Here is a 19,893-nt window from a genome sequence, read left to right as displayed (position 1 = left end):
TGTCCTGCTGCTTTATATTTTACTAAAAGTTCTTTGATGGCTACATTTCTTGTTACTCACATAATCTTAATTTCTTACATTCATTCGTACAGTGATTTATGGTTTCAGAATGTTATTACAAATTTTATTTTATTTTATTCTTGCAACAGCCTTGTGAAACAGGTACCACAGGTAATAATACTCCAGTTTTTTTTTAGATGAAGAAGCTGCTGTTCATAGAGCTTAGTGATTTGCCTAACATCCCACTATCTGGTGTCCAGTCCATACCATATAATCTATTATCAAAATATTCTTTCTCAAGTACTATTTTTATTACACTACTTTTCTGATTAAGAATCTTACAGTGACTAGCTATTGCTAAATATACCATTAACAGTCAGTTGTTCAACTCTCTTTGCCAGTAGGCCTTCCTCATCCATCATTCATTCATTCATTATTCAACAAACCTTAATTAAACACTTGTGATGTGTGAAGAACTGGGGATACAAAGAGGAATAATACCTAGTCCCAACCCTTGAGGAGATTACAGTGTGGTCAGGGAGTCATGCAGGTCAACCCATTATTTTAATCCAGGATAATAAAAGCTATGGTAGAGGGTGTTGTGGGAGTACATGGAAGGGGCACATCACCCAGAGAGTGGGCTCGAGGAGGGCAGCTTAGGGAAGGTTGGGCTTGTACGGAATCCTGTGGGACAAGTTGAGGGTAGGGTGTGAGATAGGGAGGGATAAGGGGTGAGAATAGGAAAGCTAAGCAGGAAAGACCATGAAGGATTTTGTGGGCAAAGGTAAAGAATTTAGACTTTATCCTACAGACTATGGAGAACCATTATAGGATTTAAGTCAGGAGAAGACTTGATGACATACTCAGATTTGCATTTTGAAGTGGTCACTCTGGCAGAAACACTGAGAATGGATTAAGGGAAGGCTGGATAGGAGACAGAAGTCACTTAGGTATCCGTTGTAATGAAATAGTTAAGAAATTGAGTCTTAAACTAAGATATTTACAGGGCTCCTGGGTGGCTCAGTGGGTTAAAGCCTCTGCCTTCAGCTCAGGTCATGATCCCCGGGTTCTGGGATAGAGCCCCGCATCGGGCTCTCTGCTCAGTCAGTGGGGAGCCTGCTTCCCCCTCTCTCTGTCTCAGCCTGCTTCTCTGCCCACTTGTGATCTGTCTGTCAAATAACTAAATTAAAAAAAAAAAACTAAGATATTTACAGTTGGGCTGGAGAAAATAATTTGAATCAGGTTTTAAGAACTAGAAACCCATAAAGCCTGCTGACATATTAGATATAGAAGACAAGGAAGAGGAAGGAATCAGGAGGACGTCTGGGTTTTTCTGGAGCCCCTGGAAAGATAGATAGCTGGGAGAGGGACATGAGAAGAAGTGATCCTTTTTGAGTATGTTGAGTGCCTGTGAGACACCAGATTAAGGAGGCCCAAGAGACAATAGGACACCTAGGTCTGGAAGCCAGGAGTGAAGTCTAGGCTGGAGACAGGGATTTGGCAACCATCAGCAGGAATGAGATGGTTGTAGCCTCAAGAAGAGATGAGATTGAGTGGGCTGTATGTGTGGGTGTGTGTGGGGTACAGTGGTTCTCACCTGGGCTGTGCATTAGAACCACGGCAGGGGTGGGGGGACTCTAACAATCAAGATAGCTTGGGTCACATCACAGTAACATTAAAAATTCTGGGAAGAAAGGAGTGAACATCTTTTACAGTCTTTAGTCACTTCCTGAAATGACCCTTTCCCACAAGCACCCAAGCTGTTGGCTATTTCTTGCATTAACTTGGGAGACGGTCCTCTGTATCTCTGCTCAAACTATTCTAGATAGCCAGATTCTTGCCTTTTGCCAGGATACCGGTCCACTTCCCTTCCATGTATAAGACTTGGCTTAAAGCTCCTCCTCCAAAGATCTGATTAATTTTGCCAGAATCTGAGGACTCCTCTTTAGGTAGTCCCTCACACTAAATAGCAGTTCATCAGAGATGGCCCAGCTCTGGGGCAATGCCTGGAGCCCTGGACTTGGACTCTGAAGACTTAGGTTCAAATCCTGGCTCTGCTACAAGTTAATTAGCTGAATCTTTTGGGAGAAGTCATTAGAGCTCACCAGTTTCTTTATCTGTAAGGTATTCATAGCTATAACTACTTTGAAGGGTTCATGTAAGATTTGTGTGTGAGATTATAAGAAAACTATACATGTGGTATAAAATTTTACCTTTGTGAATAAGTTGCTCTACAAGCAAAGCCTGTGTGTGTGTGTGTGTGTGTGTGTGTGTGTGTGCGCACGCACACAAGCGCACATGCATTCATTTGATTTTCTAACTGGATTATAAACTCCTTAGAGACAGAAACTGTTTTGTTTCTTTTCTGCCTCCCTGGAAGGGGGTTTATCGGGCTATTGTGATTAGCAGCCAATATCTTTTGTGGGATCATGCTGGTTAACCTCAGCATCCCTGAGGATGTTGCTCCCAGGTGACAGGACTTCTGTGCAGGGATCAAGGGTCAGATGACAGCCTGCACAGGCATAGGATGCTATTTGGGTCAGTATCATCCAGTTCAGATCTGTGGGCTCCAAACATATAAGGGACAAATCCTAGGTGTGTGCAGGAAGTGAGAAAGGATTGAGCCCAATACCGTCTGATGGCTTACCAACTTGCTCTGAGGAAAATCTAAAATCCTTAAGCCTACAAGACCTTGCATGATTAGTGGGTATGCAGAGTGACTTCTCAGATCTCATTTCCTGGGACTCATCCCTTACTTGTTTTGTATCCACTTGTCTCTTTGCTGTTCCTAAACTCACCTGGCATGCTGCTGTCTTAGAGCTTTTATAGCTGCTCTTCTTTAGGCTCGGACTGCTCTTCTCCAGGAGTTCATTTACTTTGTTCACTTCTTTAGTTTTTGCTCTGATGTTACTTTCTCAGGAGACCCTTCCTGACCATTTTGTTTAAAATCATGACCCTCAATATTCCTTATCTTCCTCCACTGCTTTTTCCCTATAGCATTTGTCATTATCTAATGTAATATCTATTTTATTTATTTCCAATTCAATGAGGACCATGTTTTTTGGTCTATTTTTTTCTGTCTGATTTTCAAAACTGCTGTATTCCTGGTACCTAGGTGATTCTTGAACATAGTAGGCACTCACTATTGCTGATGAATGAATAAATGAATAAACAAATGAATAAATAAAATTTGCTTATCAATGGGCAATATATTTTGAACTGGTGGAGAGCCCAGTAGGTCGAGAAGTCTGACTCTTCTCCTTACTCTGATTTCCTGTTTGTTTCTTGGGCAGAGATTTGTGGTGAAAACTCTTATTAATTCCTGTGGGAAATGGCTCTTCAGCTTCCTGGCTTTTTTTGTTTGTTTGTTTGTTTGTTTTGTTTTCTCTCAAAGGGAATAAATTCTAAGGAGGAGAGGGCTTTGGTAGTTTATTGAATCTTACTTCAAGCTCTTTGCTCTTATATTTCCTGAATGTGGATCCTAGTCATCTGGAAAGTCCTACCTTTCTTTGGAAGGAATTTTCTAAAAAAAACAGTGGATCACTTCTTTGAACTTCGAAGTCAAATGAAGAGAGAATTAGGACATTGTGGTTTATAAATATGTGGGATTAATTCTCTCATGAGGTTGATAGGGTTGGGAGTGCACATTTTTTTTTTTTTTTCCCCAGAAGAGCCTGGACAAATTTGCAGAAGTGAAAGCACAATGAGCTGCTTGGGAACTGTCATCCTAATGTGTGTGGATACTGTTCTCTCGCTCCACCTCTTCCATAGGGAGTGTATAGGCAGTGACTGCATGGACCACTGGTCATGCTCAAGAGAGCCACTGTGGTGTGGTTCAAAGCCCCCAGATGCTCTGCTCAGAAGCATGGAAAGACTAAATGTGAGGTGTGGCTTCTTTCATCTCTCATCTGACTCACCTCTACCTCATCCAGCTACATCATAGGTGGGAGTAAGACACATGAGTGAAAATATCTCAGAGCTTTACTGTTTTTTTTATACCAGGTTGTGACAGAGTGTGGGAAACAATTTGGCAAGGATGTCAAGGCAGAGATTTCTGGCTTATGTGGGTATATAAGGTGACAACCTTAGAACAAAGAAGCTTAGGGGCGCCTGGGTGGCTCAGTGGGTTAAAGCCTCTGCCTTCGGCTCAGGTCATGATCCCAGGGTCCTGGGATCGAGCCCCGCATCGGGCTCTCTGCTCAGCAGGGAGCCTGCTTCCTCCTCCCTCTCTCTCTGCCTGCCTCTCTGCCTACTTGTGATCTCTATCTGTCAAATAAAATAAATAAAATCTTAAAAAAAAACAAAGAAGCTTAGAGTTGGATCATCTAGTTCAACTTAGAAATCATCCAACTCAAGATCCCTCTACTGCAGAAGTGCTTCTGCAGTGACCCTGACTGATGGTCACATAAACTCTTAGACAGGGCTGGTGATGAGATGATCACTACCTCCTAAAACAGTGGACTCTGTTATAAATGTAAGGATATTTCTCTTTAAATTGGGTAAAATTGCCTTCCTTTTGAATTGTACTTATTGATTCTAGTTTTACTCTCAAGCAATGTAGAATCACTTTTTATTCTATGGGACCATCTTCAGATACTTGCAAATTCTTAACATCCTTTAAGTCTTTCGAGGAGAGAAATCCTCATCATACTCTTCCAGAAGAAGTCCGTGTTGCTTTGCCTCTTGTGATGTCTGGACAGAGCAGTGCAGGGCAGAGAGTTCTATTCCTTCTTATCTGGACACTACTTCTGTTAATTTAAAGTAAGATTGCTTTACCTTTTTTAATTAAAAATTTAAAAAATTTATTTATGATAAAACATGTACAACATTAAAATTACCATCTTAATCATTTTTAGTTGTATGTAGTTAGGTACATTCACATTGTGATACAACCAATCTCCAGTACACTTTTCATCTCAAAAAAAAAAAAAAAAAAAGAAATTCTGTCTTCTTAAAACTAATTCCCCTAGTACCCTTTATCCCTAATCCCTGGAAATCACAATTCTGCTTTGTGTATCTATGAATTTGACTATTCTGGATTCCTTATATGAATCCAATCATGTAATATTTCATTTAGCTTAATGTCCTTAAAGTTCAGCCATGTTGTATACATTAGAATTTCCTTCCTGGAAATTTTCCTGGATAATATTCTATTGTGTGTATATCACATTTTCTATATGCATTCATCCATCAGTGGACACTTAGGTTATTCTTACCTTTTGGCTATTGTGAATAGTGTTGCTATATCAGGAGTGTGCAACTATCTCTTCACGATCCTTTTTTCAGTTCTTCTGGATATAAACCCGAAGTGTACTTGCTGGATCATATGATTATTCTATTTTTAATTTTTTGAGGAATCGTCATACTGTTTTCCATAATGGCTTCACAGTTTTACAAACATACTAGCAGTACACAGGGTTCCAGTTTTTCCACATCCTTACCAAAACTTGTTATTTTCTGTTTTTAAAATTTCAAAAAAAAATTTTAAGTAGTAGCCATCCTACTGGGAGTGAGGTGTTATCTCATTGTGCTTTTGATTTGCATTTCCCTAATGATAAGTGATATTAAGCATCTATTTATGTGTCTTGTTAGCTGGTCATGTACCGTCTTTGGAGAAATGTCTTTTCAAATCTTTTACAGACTTTTTAATTGGATTGTTTGGGGCTTTTTTTGATGTTGAGTTTTTGGAGTTTTTTGGTACATTTTGGATTTTGACCCCTTGTTAGGTATACATTTTGCAAATTAATTGATTCTATTGATTGTGTCCTTTGATGAACAGAAGTTTTTAATTCTGATGTAGTCCAATTTATCAATTTTTACTTTTGTGTGTGATGGTTAAGTAAAAGGCAGAGGCTTTTACTTTTGGTGTGATGGTTTAAACTATTTAAGTTTTTTCTTAAAGCAATCATAGATCATACTTTCCTGTTATGATGCCTATCAATTAAAAGCCCTAGTCAGATCTGTCATGTGTAATGCTGTTAAACCTGGTGACCTTCATTCCACCTCCTCACCTACATTTCTCTAAAGCCTACTCATCCCTAAAGACCCATGCCAAATGATTTTTTCAGCAAGAATCCCACTTGTATTCCCCATTCAGATGTAATTTTTTCTTCCTTTGGAACTTGTGCTTGATTATAAGCCTGTCATAATATTCTTTGGATTAAATTATTGGTTTATATGTTTTACACCCCTCAGTAGACTGTGAGCTCCCTGAGGGCAGGAACAGTTTGGTTTATGGTTGTGTCCCCCACCATCCTAGCATCATGTGTTGTGTGTGGCTGTTTTAGCAAAAACCAGTAGTCTTGGCAGTTATATGCCGGATTCTTCTCCATGAATTACAGTACTCATTAGATAGGCTCTTTTCACTGGCTTGGGACATTATAGAATAATTAAAAAACATGGACCCTGGAAGTCAGGCCTGGATTTGAATTATATTTTTGCCACTTTGGGGAAGTCATTTAATCTCTTTAGGCCTTGGCTTTCTCTTCTGTAAAATGGGGATGATAAAAAGCACCTAACTTATGAGGGCTCATAAGAGGATTGCATGGAATAGGCATGTGAGCCTCTCAACATTGTATACAGTGTACACTAAGTTCTCTGTGAAAGTTAGTGGCTATTTTTCACCTGTCTTTGCAAATACTTTGTTCTTTTGGACCCATCACATGGAATTGTGATTATCTTCCTGCACCATAGATTGTGAATTCTTCATAGTGAACACCCTATCTCTGTAACCCTTTAGTGCCTACACAGTGTCTAATAAATTATAGTCATTAGTATTTGTTGGATGAATGAATGAATGAATGAATCTGAGACTTCTGAACTGCAGCCCCAGTGTTGAGTGTGTAAATGCTGTTGTTCCACATGTAAATGCTGTAGGCATTGAACTGTGAGGTCTTAGAAATGAATACTAGCAATGATTTCCTTGACTTTAGGGAAGTGTGTGGAAGACAGCGTGAAAACCAGGCTTGCAGATTATGAACTTTAAATTAAGCAGAGTAAATTAGAATGCCACAATAGTGTAATGAGAAGAGTAGGTGCATACAGGTGATATGGAAGGCATATGACTAAAGTAAGTGTAAGGGGTGGCTTTATGGAGATGAAATTTGAAGTGAGATTTTAAACAGGAATACAATATTGATTGAATAAATCCATCTCCCTGTTTCAATCCTAACCATTCACTAAAGTCCAGGGCAGAGGTTACCTCTACCTTGAAGACATTTATCATGCCCCACCCACATGTGATCCACTCCTTTGCATCTCCATGGTGCTTTCTTTCTTATTACATACCACATTCTGTTATAGCTCTTGGTGTGTATGAGGTGATCAGAAATGTACATAGAATCATTATTATTCATATGCTTAGCTTAGCACTTGCCTCTGCTTCTGACTGATTGCAAGCTCTTTTAGAGCATGGTTATGTTTCCATAGTTCTCTAGTGCCTAGAACATGCCAGGCACTATGCCAGGCACTCCACAGGTCCTTTTAGTCACCCTATGAAGAAGATCCTATTATCGGAATTTTAAAATGAAGAAACTGAGGCTCAAGTCAAACAGGAACTCAAGTGGTTGGGGCAAGATGGGAATTCACTTCTTTTGGACTCCCAAACTGCTGTTCTTCACTCCATTGCATATTACACAATGTGTATACTCTGCATAGTTAGGGACATTGCTGCTGTAGTAGAAACTGATGAGTTCATTTGACAAAAGTCTTACTAGTTTACTGGGTAGACAGCGCCATACTATATGACTTGTTCCCTTCTCAACAGTCGTATTTTTTCTAGACATCTCAAGACACGGGGAATCCAGTGATCAGTAGGTGGCGCTAGAACCCCATGTGTTATTTTTTCCAGTTTGGTGTCAAGGTGTTTTTTAGCCTCTGGAATATTTACTGTCCTTAATCAGCCAGGTTCATTCACCTAGACATTTAGCTATAAAATCAGAGCAGTACAACTTTAAGGAAATCTACATTGTAAATGGTATTGTGCCAAGTCCTCATTTTAAGGCGGAGAACACTGGCGTACAGTATGGGGACAAAAAGCACCAGTCATATGTGGCATTAGCGGCAGTACGAGGACTAGAACTCAAATTTTCTTTCTCCCAGTTCAACGTGCTTTCTTTCTTAGACTGTTGCTATCTATTTAATAGTTGTTCCTAGTGTCTTTTTCTCTCAAGAATGCAAATTGCTTGTATGCAAAATGTATTTTGACAGTGGGTACTCAATAAATGTTCAATTCTAATTAGGCTCCAGCTGCTTGAGTAGGTCTCCCAGTAAGTTAACCGACACCAGTGGCTGCAAATCTATTGTGCTGGGTTTTCAAAGGAGCAGGAGACTCATCAGCTTCTTAATGGCCTCATAGCTTCTGTGGAAAGGACAAATGACATACCTGAAGCAACAGAAGAGCATTTGTGTATGCTTCCGTCAGAAAGCAGGGTGCACACAAGGGAGCCTGAGTATATGCAAGTCAACAGAGCACGGAGGGAGGGAGGATTACAGAAGGTGAGTTTGGAACTGGCCTTTTGAGGAGCTGGGGGATAGGAATTGTTGTGTTTGGATTGCAACGGAAAAGAAGGGGGATAATAGAGTGAAGAGTAAGAAAATAGAATGGCCACGGTCTGGGATCCTGCAAGTCATGGAAAGTGTTGGTGTTGAAGGGAGATTACACACCCCTCAGGAGTTTTGTTTCAATGGGGCTGTGCGGGGGAGGTGGGTGTGGGTTGGCAAAATGGCTGAAGGGGGTGAAGAAGTAGAAGCTTCCAGTTATACAATAAATAAGTCACAGAGATAAAAAGTTTAGCCTAGGGAATATTGTCAGTACTATTGTAATAATGTTTAGTGACAGATGATGACAGATGTGGTAAGCATTGTGTAAGGGATAAAATTGTCAAATCGCTATGTTGTATACCTGAAACTAATATAACAACTGTATTTCAACTATATTTCAATAAAAAAATAAGAAAATAATAAATGGGGCTTGAGCAGGGAGGCACAGAAAGTCTGAGAGAGAGAAATGCTGGTCCTGGGTTGTGAGGGAAAGTGGGAAGGATGAAAGCACACTAATGGTAGAATAGAACAAAGGGGACAGAGTGGTGGTGCCAGGCATGGACGGAAAGAGCCTGATGTAATGGAGAGTCTATTCAGTTGAATTTGATTCAACGAGAACCCACCAAATACTTATTCTGAATGTTCTGGGTGCTAACAATGATGTAAAGAATAATGAGCGGACCTTTTTCTGAAGGAATTTCTAATATAGTCAGGGAACGAGAATGTTCACCGATACCTACAATAATGTAGAGGGTGATGATGATCACAGAAGCTTTCCAAAGATGCTGCTTGAAGACAAAGAGGTGGTTACTATTGTTTAGAAGAAGGGGGATCAAGGAAGGCTTCTTGGAGGAGCTGGAACATAAGCTGGGCTTTTCAATAATATGGCAAACATTTGTTGAGCTTCTATTAAAAATAATGCCAAAGGGGAGAAGATGATAAACACTAACTAAATAAGTAAGAAGATATCAATTATTAACTACTTTATGTAGGTCATCTCAATTTACTTTTAACCAATGATTGGAATTTTTAATCCTATTTTATAGATGAGAGAACTGAGATTAAAGAGATAAAGAAGTTTTTCTAAGTTTTCTAAAATTGTAAAACAGTAACTGGTAGAGCTAGGTCTCAAATACAGGTCTTTTTATTCTAAATCTCAGTGTCTCTTTTTTAAAGATTTATTTATTAATTTTAGAAAGAGAGAGAGGGTGGCGGTGATGGGGAAGGCAGAGGGAGAGGGAAAGAAAGTCTTAAGCAGACTTTGTGCTGAGCATGGAGCCTGATCTGCAGGGCTTGGTCTCATGACTCTGAGATCAGGATCTGAGCTGAAATTAAGAGTCAGGCACTTAACTGACTGCACCACTTGGTTGCCCCTAAATCTCAGTTTCTTTACATACAATTGGTCAGTCCCTATGTTTGGTGGCAAAGATACAACTGAATAAGATGCAGGATCTGCTTGCTAGGATCTTGCAGCTTGGTGTAGGAAACAGATGGATGTGGAATCATTTCAGTGCAGTATAATAAATTATGTACTGGTACAGGTTTGAGAGATGCTGCTAATTAATAGAATAGATAGGATTTTGCCAGGTGAAGTTTAGGAGAGGGCTCCAGTGGAAGAAATGGTAAAAGCAGAGGTGTGGAGGTTGGACAGTTGTCCAGTTAGGCTGGAATCTAGGTGGCATGTGGGGGTATAGTGGGAAAAACCAAGCTGGAAATGTAGACTGAAACCCGATACCAAAGCCCTTTTGGAGTGTTCAGTGGACACAGTCATTGGGCTTGCACCTTAAATGCATACTCTTTTTGATGCAGAGGGTACAGTAGCAAACAAGACAAACAAAATCTGTGTCCTTATGGGTATCAAGTTCCAGTAGGGAGAAAAAGACAAAAACAGGTAGCATAAAACCAACACAACCGATGTGAAAAATGTTGGGAACAACAAGAGAAAGAAAGGGATGTGATTGGGAGTGACTGGGACGACTTCTGTAGACTAAGTGTCAAGAAAGCTTCTCCTGGGAGGTTACTCTTTAGCTGAGACTTGAATGAAATAAGGAGCCAGTCACACAAAGCTGGGGAGAGGACTCTTCCAAGCCAAAGCAATAGCTGGTTCAGAGGCTTTGAGGTAGGAACCAGCTTGTCCTGCTGGAATCACCAGCATGGTTGGAAAACAGTGAGTGCAGAGTGGAGTGGTGTATGAGGGCATGTGCCAGGGCCCCATACTAGGAAGGTTCTGGGAGAATGCTGGATTTTATTTTGCGTGGTGAGAAACCACTGAGCCTTTTACCCCGGGGAGTGATCTGATGCAGCTTCCATTTCACAGAGGGTTAAGGAGTTCCATCAGGAAACTGTTGCTGGGTTCTAGGAGAAAGACAGTGGAGAGAGGGTTGATGAAATGGGAGATGACAAGAATGGTGGGATCAGGGCTACATTGTATTTTGAGGTAAAAATAAAGGGACTGCTGATGAATTTGATTTGGGGGAGAGAATGATTACAATAAAAAATATCTCTCCTGTCCTTTCCCTTGAGAAATGTGGAAGGTCCTACCAACTTACTGAACTGGGGAAAATTGAGGGAGAAACAAGTTAAGTTAAGACTCCTGTTTGGGAATGCTAAAGAGATGCTATTTGATGTCCCAGTGGAAGCACCAGGAGATGATTGAATATAGGAGTCTGGGATTTAGGAAAGAGGTAGGGCTGGAGATGAAGACTTGAGAGTCTTAGAAATAGTTGTGATATTTGGAGCTATAGGACTGGACAAGATAACCTTATCAAAAGAGAAGGTGGCTGAGGAGTTAGTCCCATGGGGAAAGATGTCTTCTATAAAGGGAATGGTATCTTTCTGGTGTGGGTCGATTTAATTGTGAATTAAATTCATGGTGTGTATGATTGTCTCAGAGTCTGAGAGTAGAAACAGTGCTTAAAGGGGTGATCTGCTGTTTGGTTATTCCATTTGAGGGCATTTGGTTGGTTGATCTCTGGTTTAGATACAGAGAGCTGCTTTTTTGCCCCCTGAAGAGCAGTGCAGTGCAGTAGGACATCTTTTCTCCATGCTTTCACACCCTTTTAGGGTAGACCCCTTTCTGGTCTTTTGGCCTTAGAGCCTGGATAGCCCCTCAGTCTGTGCTTATGTTGTACCTGTGATGGGGAGTTACCCTTACAGTAGCATTTCTTTTTATCACAAACATCTCTTCTGTTCCTCTCATTTTCTGCTCAGAAAACTTTTGTGGATCCTACTATTAACAGAAAATATTCCAAACTCTTCATGGTGGGTTTTGAAGTCCTCCGTGATCTGACTTTATTTGTCCTTCCAGCTTTCTTTAGTATTCCCTTGGAACTTCCTTTACCATGCAGCACTCATGCTGTCCCCCTGCCTAGAATGCCTAAATTCCTCCCATGCTTCCCATGCTCAGCTGACCCACTGAAAGCCCCCAAGAACTCTTAGCAGCTTATAGATTTTGAGATGTCTCAGCTTTGGGTTTATTTTCCACCATCTAGTTTAGCTCTCTGGGGAGTGTCTAAATTACAGAGAACATTTGTGAAGAAGACCCACCTTACTCCTGAACAATCATGCCATTTAAACAGCAGCGAACATATGGGACATCCCCATCGAGCTTAAGGCCCAGGACAAGCCATGACCCGTCTCATGCCCACTCCCCCAGCCAGGATCATGACCCTAGCTTTGATGCTTTCCTCTGTGTAAGCTTATCTCAGTCCTTCCACACAGTTACTTACTCCCTTCTTGGTGTTATGACAGTGATTTTCTTTCTTTTTTTTTTTTTTTTAATTTTCTTTTTTCCCTCTTTTTTTTTTTTTTAAACTTAAGCTCATTTAGTTAATTTATAGCATATTATTAGTTTCAGAGATAGAGTGCAGTGATTCATCAGTCTTATGTAACACCCAATGCTTCTTATGTTCCATGCCCTCCTTAATGTCCATCACCCAGTTACCCCATCCCTCAACTCCCCTCCCTTCCAGCAACCCTATTTGTTTACTATGATTAAGAATCTCTTATGGTTTATTTCCCTCTCTGATTTCATCTTGCTTTATTTTTTTCTCCCTTCCCCTATGCCCCTCTGATTTGTTTCTTAAATTCTACATATGAGTGAAATCATAGGATAATTGTCTTTCTTTGATTGACTTATTTCACTTAGCGAAATACCCTCTAGTTCTATCCATATCGTTGCAAATGGCAAGATTTAAATTTTTTGGTGACTGAATAGTATTCCATTGGATGTGTATACCGCATCTTCTTTATCTATTCATCCATCAGTTGTCAACTTAGCTCTTTCTATAGTTTGGCTACTGTGGCTATTGCTATAATGACAGCAATTTTCTTGTAGTTATGACATCTTGCTTTATTTAATGGTTATGTGCTGTATACATATTTCTTACTCGATTGTAATCTTGAGGAAAGGAGGGGCTGTTATGAGTCTATATATCCTTCCTATGGTGAATCCAATGGCCCTTAACACCCATTCTTATCTCTTTCTATATTTCTTAGACTCTTTTGTAGCTAGGGTTCTGGATATGAATTATGTTTTTCCAATTAGATGTGTTTACATAATATTTGGAAGATACTGTGATTCTTGCTATTTCTTTTGGTAAACAGGGTTGTGGAATATGGTTTTTGACAGGCAGATTTGGGAGCAATGCCATCAGCTTCTGGATTCCAGCTTTCTGATTGCTGGGTTACAGTTCTATAGATGTCTTGACCTCAATAGTTCAGGCTTCACTTCCTGATTTCTAATAATTCAACTCTTACAATTCTAGACATTAAATGTTCTATTGCTTAAAATATCAAAAAGATTATTGTTTCATTCAACTTCATCCTTGGCTGAATAAGGGTCAAGTTTAGCCTCTTTTGTCTGTTATTATGTAAATATTACTATGTATTTGTTTAGCTGAATTTTTCCTGAAGCCAGACTAATTTTCTCCATCTGCCCACTTATTCAGCAAATAATCATGAGTGCCCCTGGACACTGGGGGCTGCACTAAATGCTGAGGAGTACATAGTTGAGTAAGATACAGTCTTATTCCCAGCTTGGTAAGGGTGATAATCACAGTAGTGTGTGACAAATGTTATAAGAGAAATGAGTGGGAATATAAAGGAAGGAGTGCTTGGAGTGTCCAGGAAGGCTGCCCAGAAGATGTGATGTTTTAGTTGGGACACAGACACAGAGGATGCCCAGGTTTTTTACCTGGCAGAAGCAAGGGGAAGTACTCTAGGCTATGGAATGGTATATTCAAAGATATGAATTAATGAAAGACCATGATAAACTTAAAAAAGGCTAAGCCCTTGGTATGGCTGGAGCATTTGGTGCTCCTGGGAGGGATCTTTCATGGGACTAAGCTGGGGGTCATCTGGGTCAGATGGTGAAGGGCCTAGGTGTCATGCTAAGGAGTGTGAACTTCATCTTAAAGTCACTGGTAGCCACTGAAGAGGAGGGAAATTCAAGGCAGTAGAAATGGAGAAGTGGGAAGAGATCCAAGAGGTTTGAAGAATGTAAAGTTGGCAAGGCTTAATGACCATGGAACATGGAAGTGAATGAGGGCAAAGGTCAATGTTAACTCCTCTGTGGTGGAAGGAGCTGAAAATATTTAGATAAATTCCTTTTGACCTTCTGTTATTTGTTTCATATTAATTCCTCTTCTTCCTCTTCCTTCTCCTTTCTCTTCCATTCTTCTCCTTCTTCTCCTTCTTTTCCTTCTTCAGTGCTCAGGAACTCAAAGAACAGAAGCAACTTAGAAGTCAAGAAATGAGGCCTTATTTTTTGGAAAACTTCACCCAGATGAAGATAGGATAGCATGTCCCTACCATGAAAAAGGAAAAGAGTCACTGAGATCATTGCTCACCAATCATTTATTGGGTATTTTAATACAATTCCATAGATTTTCTTTGAGGGGTTTTCAGGAGCTATGGATGGACAGTTTTGGCTTGTTGGAATCTGCAGGCAGATGACATATTCTTTCTCTGTGTTTTATATGATCAGAAACTGGATACATATGAAGCTGGAACCTGTCCAGTCAGCTGTAGTGATAGCAGCTCAGGGGATAGTGCCTCTGGTGAAGGGTAGGAGCCTGGGCATGGAAGGTATTGTGAACTTCAGGGAGGACTTTCCTAGAAGCCTCTCATCATGTTTCATTTTAATGTAGGCTATGAGGTTTGCAATTCCTGGTATTTTGTCCATAGGAGCCCAAGACTACCTGTCCTGTCCGCAGGCTGTAATATGCATCTTCAGAATACTTTTCCTGTTTCTGAATTATTGGGAGAAGTTTCTACCTTTCAGTGATCCAACCATGTCCCACCTACACAGATGGAAAACCAGGAAATGATTTAAATCCCCAAAGTATTAAAAATTGGGATCTGATTGTATCACCCAACTTACCACTCAGATTTAACCCAACTAGAACAACCTAGAATAGAAATGCCCTAAAAGTGAATACTAGTTCTCAAAAGCATCCTTTCAAGTAGATAGAAGAGGGAAGGAAGACAAACATTTTCAATCTCTTAAACAGAAGTAAGGATAAACTTGGATTTCTTCTTTGGTTTCAAGTTGCTTTAGCTCTGGTGTGTGCATAGCCTAGTGCTGATTCCTTTTCTGCTCTTGTACATAGTCATAGAGGGGATTGGGAGTAGGAGCTGCTTTGGTAGAGTGACTTCTACCTTGTTCTCTCCTTGGGGGCCTCCCACCAGTCTGGGTGGGATGGAAGGTCAGGTTACTGTGTCTTCCCTGGGAACCTTGCTTCTGGCTATTTTCATTCATGTGGAATTTTTCTCTATTAGCACATCTTTGCTGGTTCTCATAAGATTGTTGATCCTGGGATCCTTGATATCTTTCTTCCTTCTCAAGGGTTTGCCTATCCCATTGTTGTTGACAGTTTTGACTCTCTTCATGGGTTTGCCTGTCTCGTCGCTGACGGGTCTGTTCATCTTCATGGGTTTGCCTCTTTTGTCGCTGGCAGGTCTGCTCATCTTCATAGGTTTGCCTGTCTTGTCGCTGATGGGTCTGCTCATCTTCATGGGTCTGCCTGTCCCATCTCTTATGGGTCTGCTCATCATGAAGGGTTTGCCTGTCCTGTCTCTGATGGTTTTGTTTTTCTTCATGGGTTTGCCTGGCCTGTATTTCCCATGGAGTTTCTTGACTCTCACAACCATGTCTGCCCCAGGTTTGTTGGCCCTGCTCTTCCTCTGCCTGCTGGCTCTGCCCCTCTCCATGACTTTGCCTGGCCTGGGACTGTCTGTGTTCCTGCTTGCCACTAATTGACTGCCAGTCACCACCTTTGTAATTGTGTGATTTTTCTTGCTGGATTTCTGCTATGAGTTTGTGTTGGTCGTGTTGGCTATCCTCCTCAGGCTCCCATGCCCGATGGCTGTTCTGTTGGCCTTCCCTAGACTGGAATCTCTGCCCTTGATTTTGAATTACTTCATGTCCTTGAGTCTTTTGACTTAGTCTCCCTGACCTTCCTGATTGCTCAACATAAGAGTCTCTGGTTGCTCCCTCACTGCCTTGGAGGTAACTATTTTGCCCTGTTACCCCAATTGCTGACTGACCATAGTGAGAGCTCAGGCTTTGTCTGTCTGTCTGACCATAATGATAACCCTGGCCTTGTCTGTCTGTCCAGCCATAACAAGAGCTCAGGCCTTGTCTATCTGACTGGTTATAATGATAACCTTGGTCTTGTCTGTCCACCTGACCATAGTGAGAGCTGAGGTCTTGTCTCTCTGTCTGGCCATAACGGCAACTCTGGCCTTGTCTGTCTGTCTGACCATAGTGGGAACTCTGACCTTGTCTATCTATATGACTGCATTGAGAACCTAGGCCTTGTCTCTCTGTCTGACCATAGGGAGAATTCTGGCCTTGTCTGTCTGTCTGACCATAGTGGGAACTCTGGTCTTGTCTGTCTGTTTGGCCATAGTGAGAGCTCTGGCCTTGTCCATCTGTCTGGTCATAGTGAGAACTCTGGCCTGGTCTGTCTCTCTGGCTACACTGAGAACCTAGGGCATATCTGTCTCTCTGGCCATACTGGAAACTCTGGCCTTGTCTGTCTGTCTGACTACACTGAGAACTCTGGCCTTGTCGGTCTGTCTGGCCATAGTGAGAACTCTGGCCTTGTCTGTCTCTCTGGCCATAGTGAGAGCTCTGGCCTTGTCTGTCTGCCTGGCCATAATGGAAATTCTGGCCTTGTCTGTCTGTCTGGCTACACTGAGAACCTGGGGCTTGTCTGTCCCTCTGGCCATACTGGAAAATCTGGCCTTGTCTGTCTGTCTGGCTACACTGAAAACTCTGGCCTTGTCTGTCTACCTGGCCATAGTGAGAACTCTGGCCTTGTCTGTTTGACTGACCATTGTGGGAACTCTGGCCTTGTCTGTCTTCCTGGCCATAGTGAGAACTCTGGCCTTGTCTGTCTATCTGGCCATAGTGAGAACTCTGGCCTTGTCTGTCTGACTGACCATAGTGGGAACTCTGGCCTTGTCTGTCTCTCTGGAAATAGTGAGAACTCTGGCTTTGTCTGTCTTCCTGGCCATAGTGAGAACTCTGGCCTTGTCTGTCTATCTGGCCATAGTGAGAACTCTGGCCTTGTCTGTCTGTCTGACCATAGTGAGAACTCTGGCCTTGTCTCTCTGACTGACCATAGTGGGAACTCTGGCCTTGTCTGTCTCTCTGGCCATAGTGAGAATGCTGGTCTTGTCTGTCTGTCTGGCCATATTGAAAGTACAATTCTTGTCTATCTCTCTGACCATAGCCTGATTCCTGATCCATCCTCTGAGACTGTCCATGATAAGAGCCTGATTGCTGTTGGTTTTTCTGGCCATAATGAGAATTGTGAACTTGTTTGTCATACTGACTTAAGGCAAAAATATATCCTTGTCTTTTAGGCTGGCTACTGCTAGATTTATGTCTCCATCTTTGACCATAGTGGGAGTCCCTATCCTGTCTCTCAGACTGACTATTGCAGGAATCCCTATCCTGTCTCTCAGACTGAGCATAGCAGGAGTCCCTATCCTGTCTCTCAGACTGAGCATAGCAGGAGTCCCTATCCTGTCTCTCTGACTGATCATAGCGGGAGTCCCTATCCTGTCTCTCTGACTGATCATAGTGGGAGTCCCTATCCTGTCTCTCAGTCTGACCATAGTGGGAGTCCCTATCCTGTCTCTCTGACTGATCATAGTGGGAGTCCCTATTTTGTCTCTCAGTCTGACCATAGTGGGAGTCCCTATCCTGTCTCTCAGTCTGACCATAGTGGGAGTTCCTATCCTGTCTCTCAGACTGACCACAGTGGGAGTCCCTATCCTGTCTCTCAGACTGACCATAATGGGAATCCCTATCCTGTCTCTCTGACTGATCCTGGTGGGCATCCTGGTTTTGTCTCTCAGACTGAGGACAGTGGGAGACCTGCTTTTCTCCATCATGCCTCTGCCTGTGTTGCCTGCCTGTATTTTCTGGAAACCTATGGTCTTGTGTTCCCTCCTGCTCCACTTCTTGCTGGGAGATTCTATCTCCACATGACTTACTATCCAGTTTGTGATAGCAAGCTTGAGCCAATTGGAACACCAACAAGAGATATTCATGAAAATCAACATGTCCATTTCTGTCTTTATCCAAGAGGCTCAGGATGGTTTCCACTGTGTCTGGGTCATTTGGTCTCTGTGAGAAGATAAAACAAAGAGCAAAATCAGCTATTCTCCTGTGGATACAGTGTGTGCCAGTGTCTATGCCCCAACCTCTTCACTCTTGTATGAGCCTTCCTTGGTTGGAAACCATTAATCTGAAATGGCTTGGGCTTGGTTCTAGTCTTTGATCAGATTGTCCTCAGAACTGCATCTCTTGCTGGACCAATGTGGGCATGATTATTCCATCCCATCACATGTTATATTGTAATTATTTTTTTAACCTACTTTCCAACTACACTGTGAGATCCTAGAGGAAGGAGAAGCTGGTTTTATTCATGTTTGCATTCCCAGTGCTGGGATGGTGCTGGAATGGAACAGGTGTTCAATCACTCTTTACTGAATGAATGAGTGAGTGAATGAGAAAATGTGTGGACAGAAATCAAGATACAAATCTAGAATTTCTTCTGAGAAATTATTTCTGGTTTGAAGTTGTGCTCCCTTATGTCATGCCCAGCTGTAAGAAGGGGTGTGTGTGTGTGTTTGTGTGTGTGTGTGTGTGTGTGTGTGCATGTCTGTGAGTATGTGTGTCTGCTGGGAGAGAAATACTGAGGAGCTTCCTGAAAATCTTTACCTATAGGGTGGATGGAGCATGACCAGATCAAATGAAAAACATCAAGCCCTGGATGCAGGTGTCAGAGTCATTCACACTTGACTTCATGGGGCCAAAGTCTATGCATCTTACCTGGAGGATATCTCCAAACTCAGCCAAGAGCAGCTGCTTCAACTCTTTCTTGCAAAGCAAGGTACATTTCCCATTCTCTTTGGCATATTTCTGGAACACCTTGATCACAGTGAGTATGCTGTTCAGGAGCTGAGCCATTTTAACAAAAATTGATAAACCTAAAAGAAGAAAGAAGATTTTTCCTGTGCTTAGGATGAAGACCAGGAGATAGCATTTCCAGACAGCATTTTGGTCACTAGCCTTTGGTCAGGGAAAGAAGTTTAAGAAATGATAGAGCCCCTTCTTAGCCATACCCCTCACTCCCTTTGACCCACATTCAGGCTCCAAATATTTACTACAGTGGGAGATGGGAGATGGACACAAACTATGTGTCTCTGACTGGAAAAGTGACAACTTCCTGAGAAACAAAGAACATATGGCAGGTGGTTTACATGCCCCATCCCCTACGCCAGGTGGAACTTGCTTAATTGAAACTCTTTTATTAGAACAAAAAGGAAGGAAGGTCAGGAGGCCCACAGAAGTCAGTATAGTTTTCACCAACTGAATAGGCCTTAGTCCTCAAACAGCCCTTGCTCAAGTGGGGAAGAAGGCTAGAGGCTTGCCATGGTCCAAGCAAACTTTCTGGGATGTCAAATTCCAGCATGTACTTCTGGCATGGATGGTCATTTGGGGCATGCTTATAAAGTAGAACCAATTAATATAAAAACTATTACTGATAAAAATAGCAAGCCAAATTAACTGCACAGATGAGAGGAAGTGTATATAATCAGCTAGATTCACACTGGCCATGTTGGAAAACTAAGGTCTTTTGGGATCTGGATCTCAATGATTTTTCTTCCTGTGCTGTAAAAATTCTGATTACTGGGTTTATAAGCCTCCAAGAAACCCTAACTGCAAAACACACTGGACTTCCAAAAGCATACAGTGATGCCTATAAGGATGCATGGCGCAATGAATTGTATGGGACATGATAAGTTCCTTAGGGCATTTCACTATAATGA

General features: G+C 41.7%; 1 protein-coding gene across 1 annotated transcript; it reads right to left on the bottom strand.

Annotated features, from left to right (window-relative positions):
• Positions 1-15,118: 15,118 nt before the first annotated feature.
• On the bottom strand, positions 15,119-19,030 carry RPTN (repetin). The gene is made up of 7 exons (XM_059138549.1): positions 18,893-19,030; positions 17,933-18,184; positions 17,556-17,794; positions 16,841-17,465; positions 16,612-16,732; positions 16,396-16,503; positions 15,119-16,323 (listed from the first exon to the last, which is right to left on the bottom strand). The coding sequence occupies exons 1-7, from the start codon at positions 19,028-19,030 to the stop codon at positions 15,119-15,121; spliced, it is 2,688 nt and encodes an 895-aa protein (XP_058994532.1).
• Positions 19,031-19,893: the final 863 nt, after the last annotated feature.

The sequence above is a fragment of the Mustela lutreola genome, chromosome 10 (assembly GCF_030435805.1).
Source record: "Mustela lutreola isolate mMusLut2 chromosome 10, mMusLut2.pri, whole genome shotgun sequence".
NCBI classification, from domain to species: Eukaryota; Metazoa; Chordata; class Mammalia; order Carnivora; family Mustelidae; genus Mustela; species Mustela lutreola.
The sequence above is the reverse complement of the archived record's forward strand: the minus strand, read 5'-3'. Positions and strand labels throughout refer to the sequence as shown.

Coding starts and splice junctions, on each gene's coding strand:
- RPTN (XM_059138549.1), bottom strand. CDS start 19,030: ATGGCTCAGCTCCTGAACAGCATACTCACTGTGATCAAGGTGTTCCAG. Junction 18,185..18,892: donor AGTTTGGAGATATCCTCCAG/GTAAGATGCATA, acceptor ATCTTCTCACAG/AGACCAAATGACCCAGACAC. Junction 16,324..16,395: donor TGGTCAGACAGACAGACAAG/GCCAGAATTCTC, acceptor TAGATAGACAAG/GTCAGAGTTCCCACTATGGT.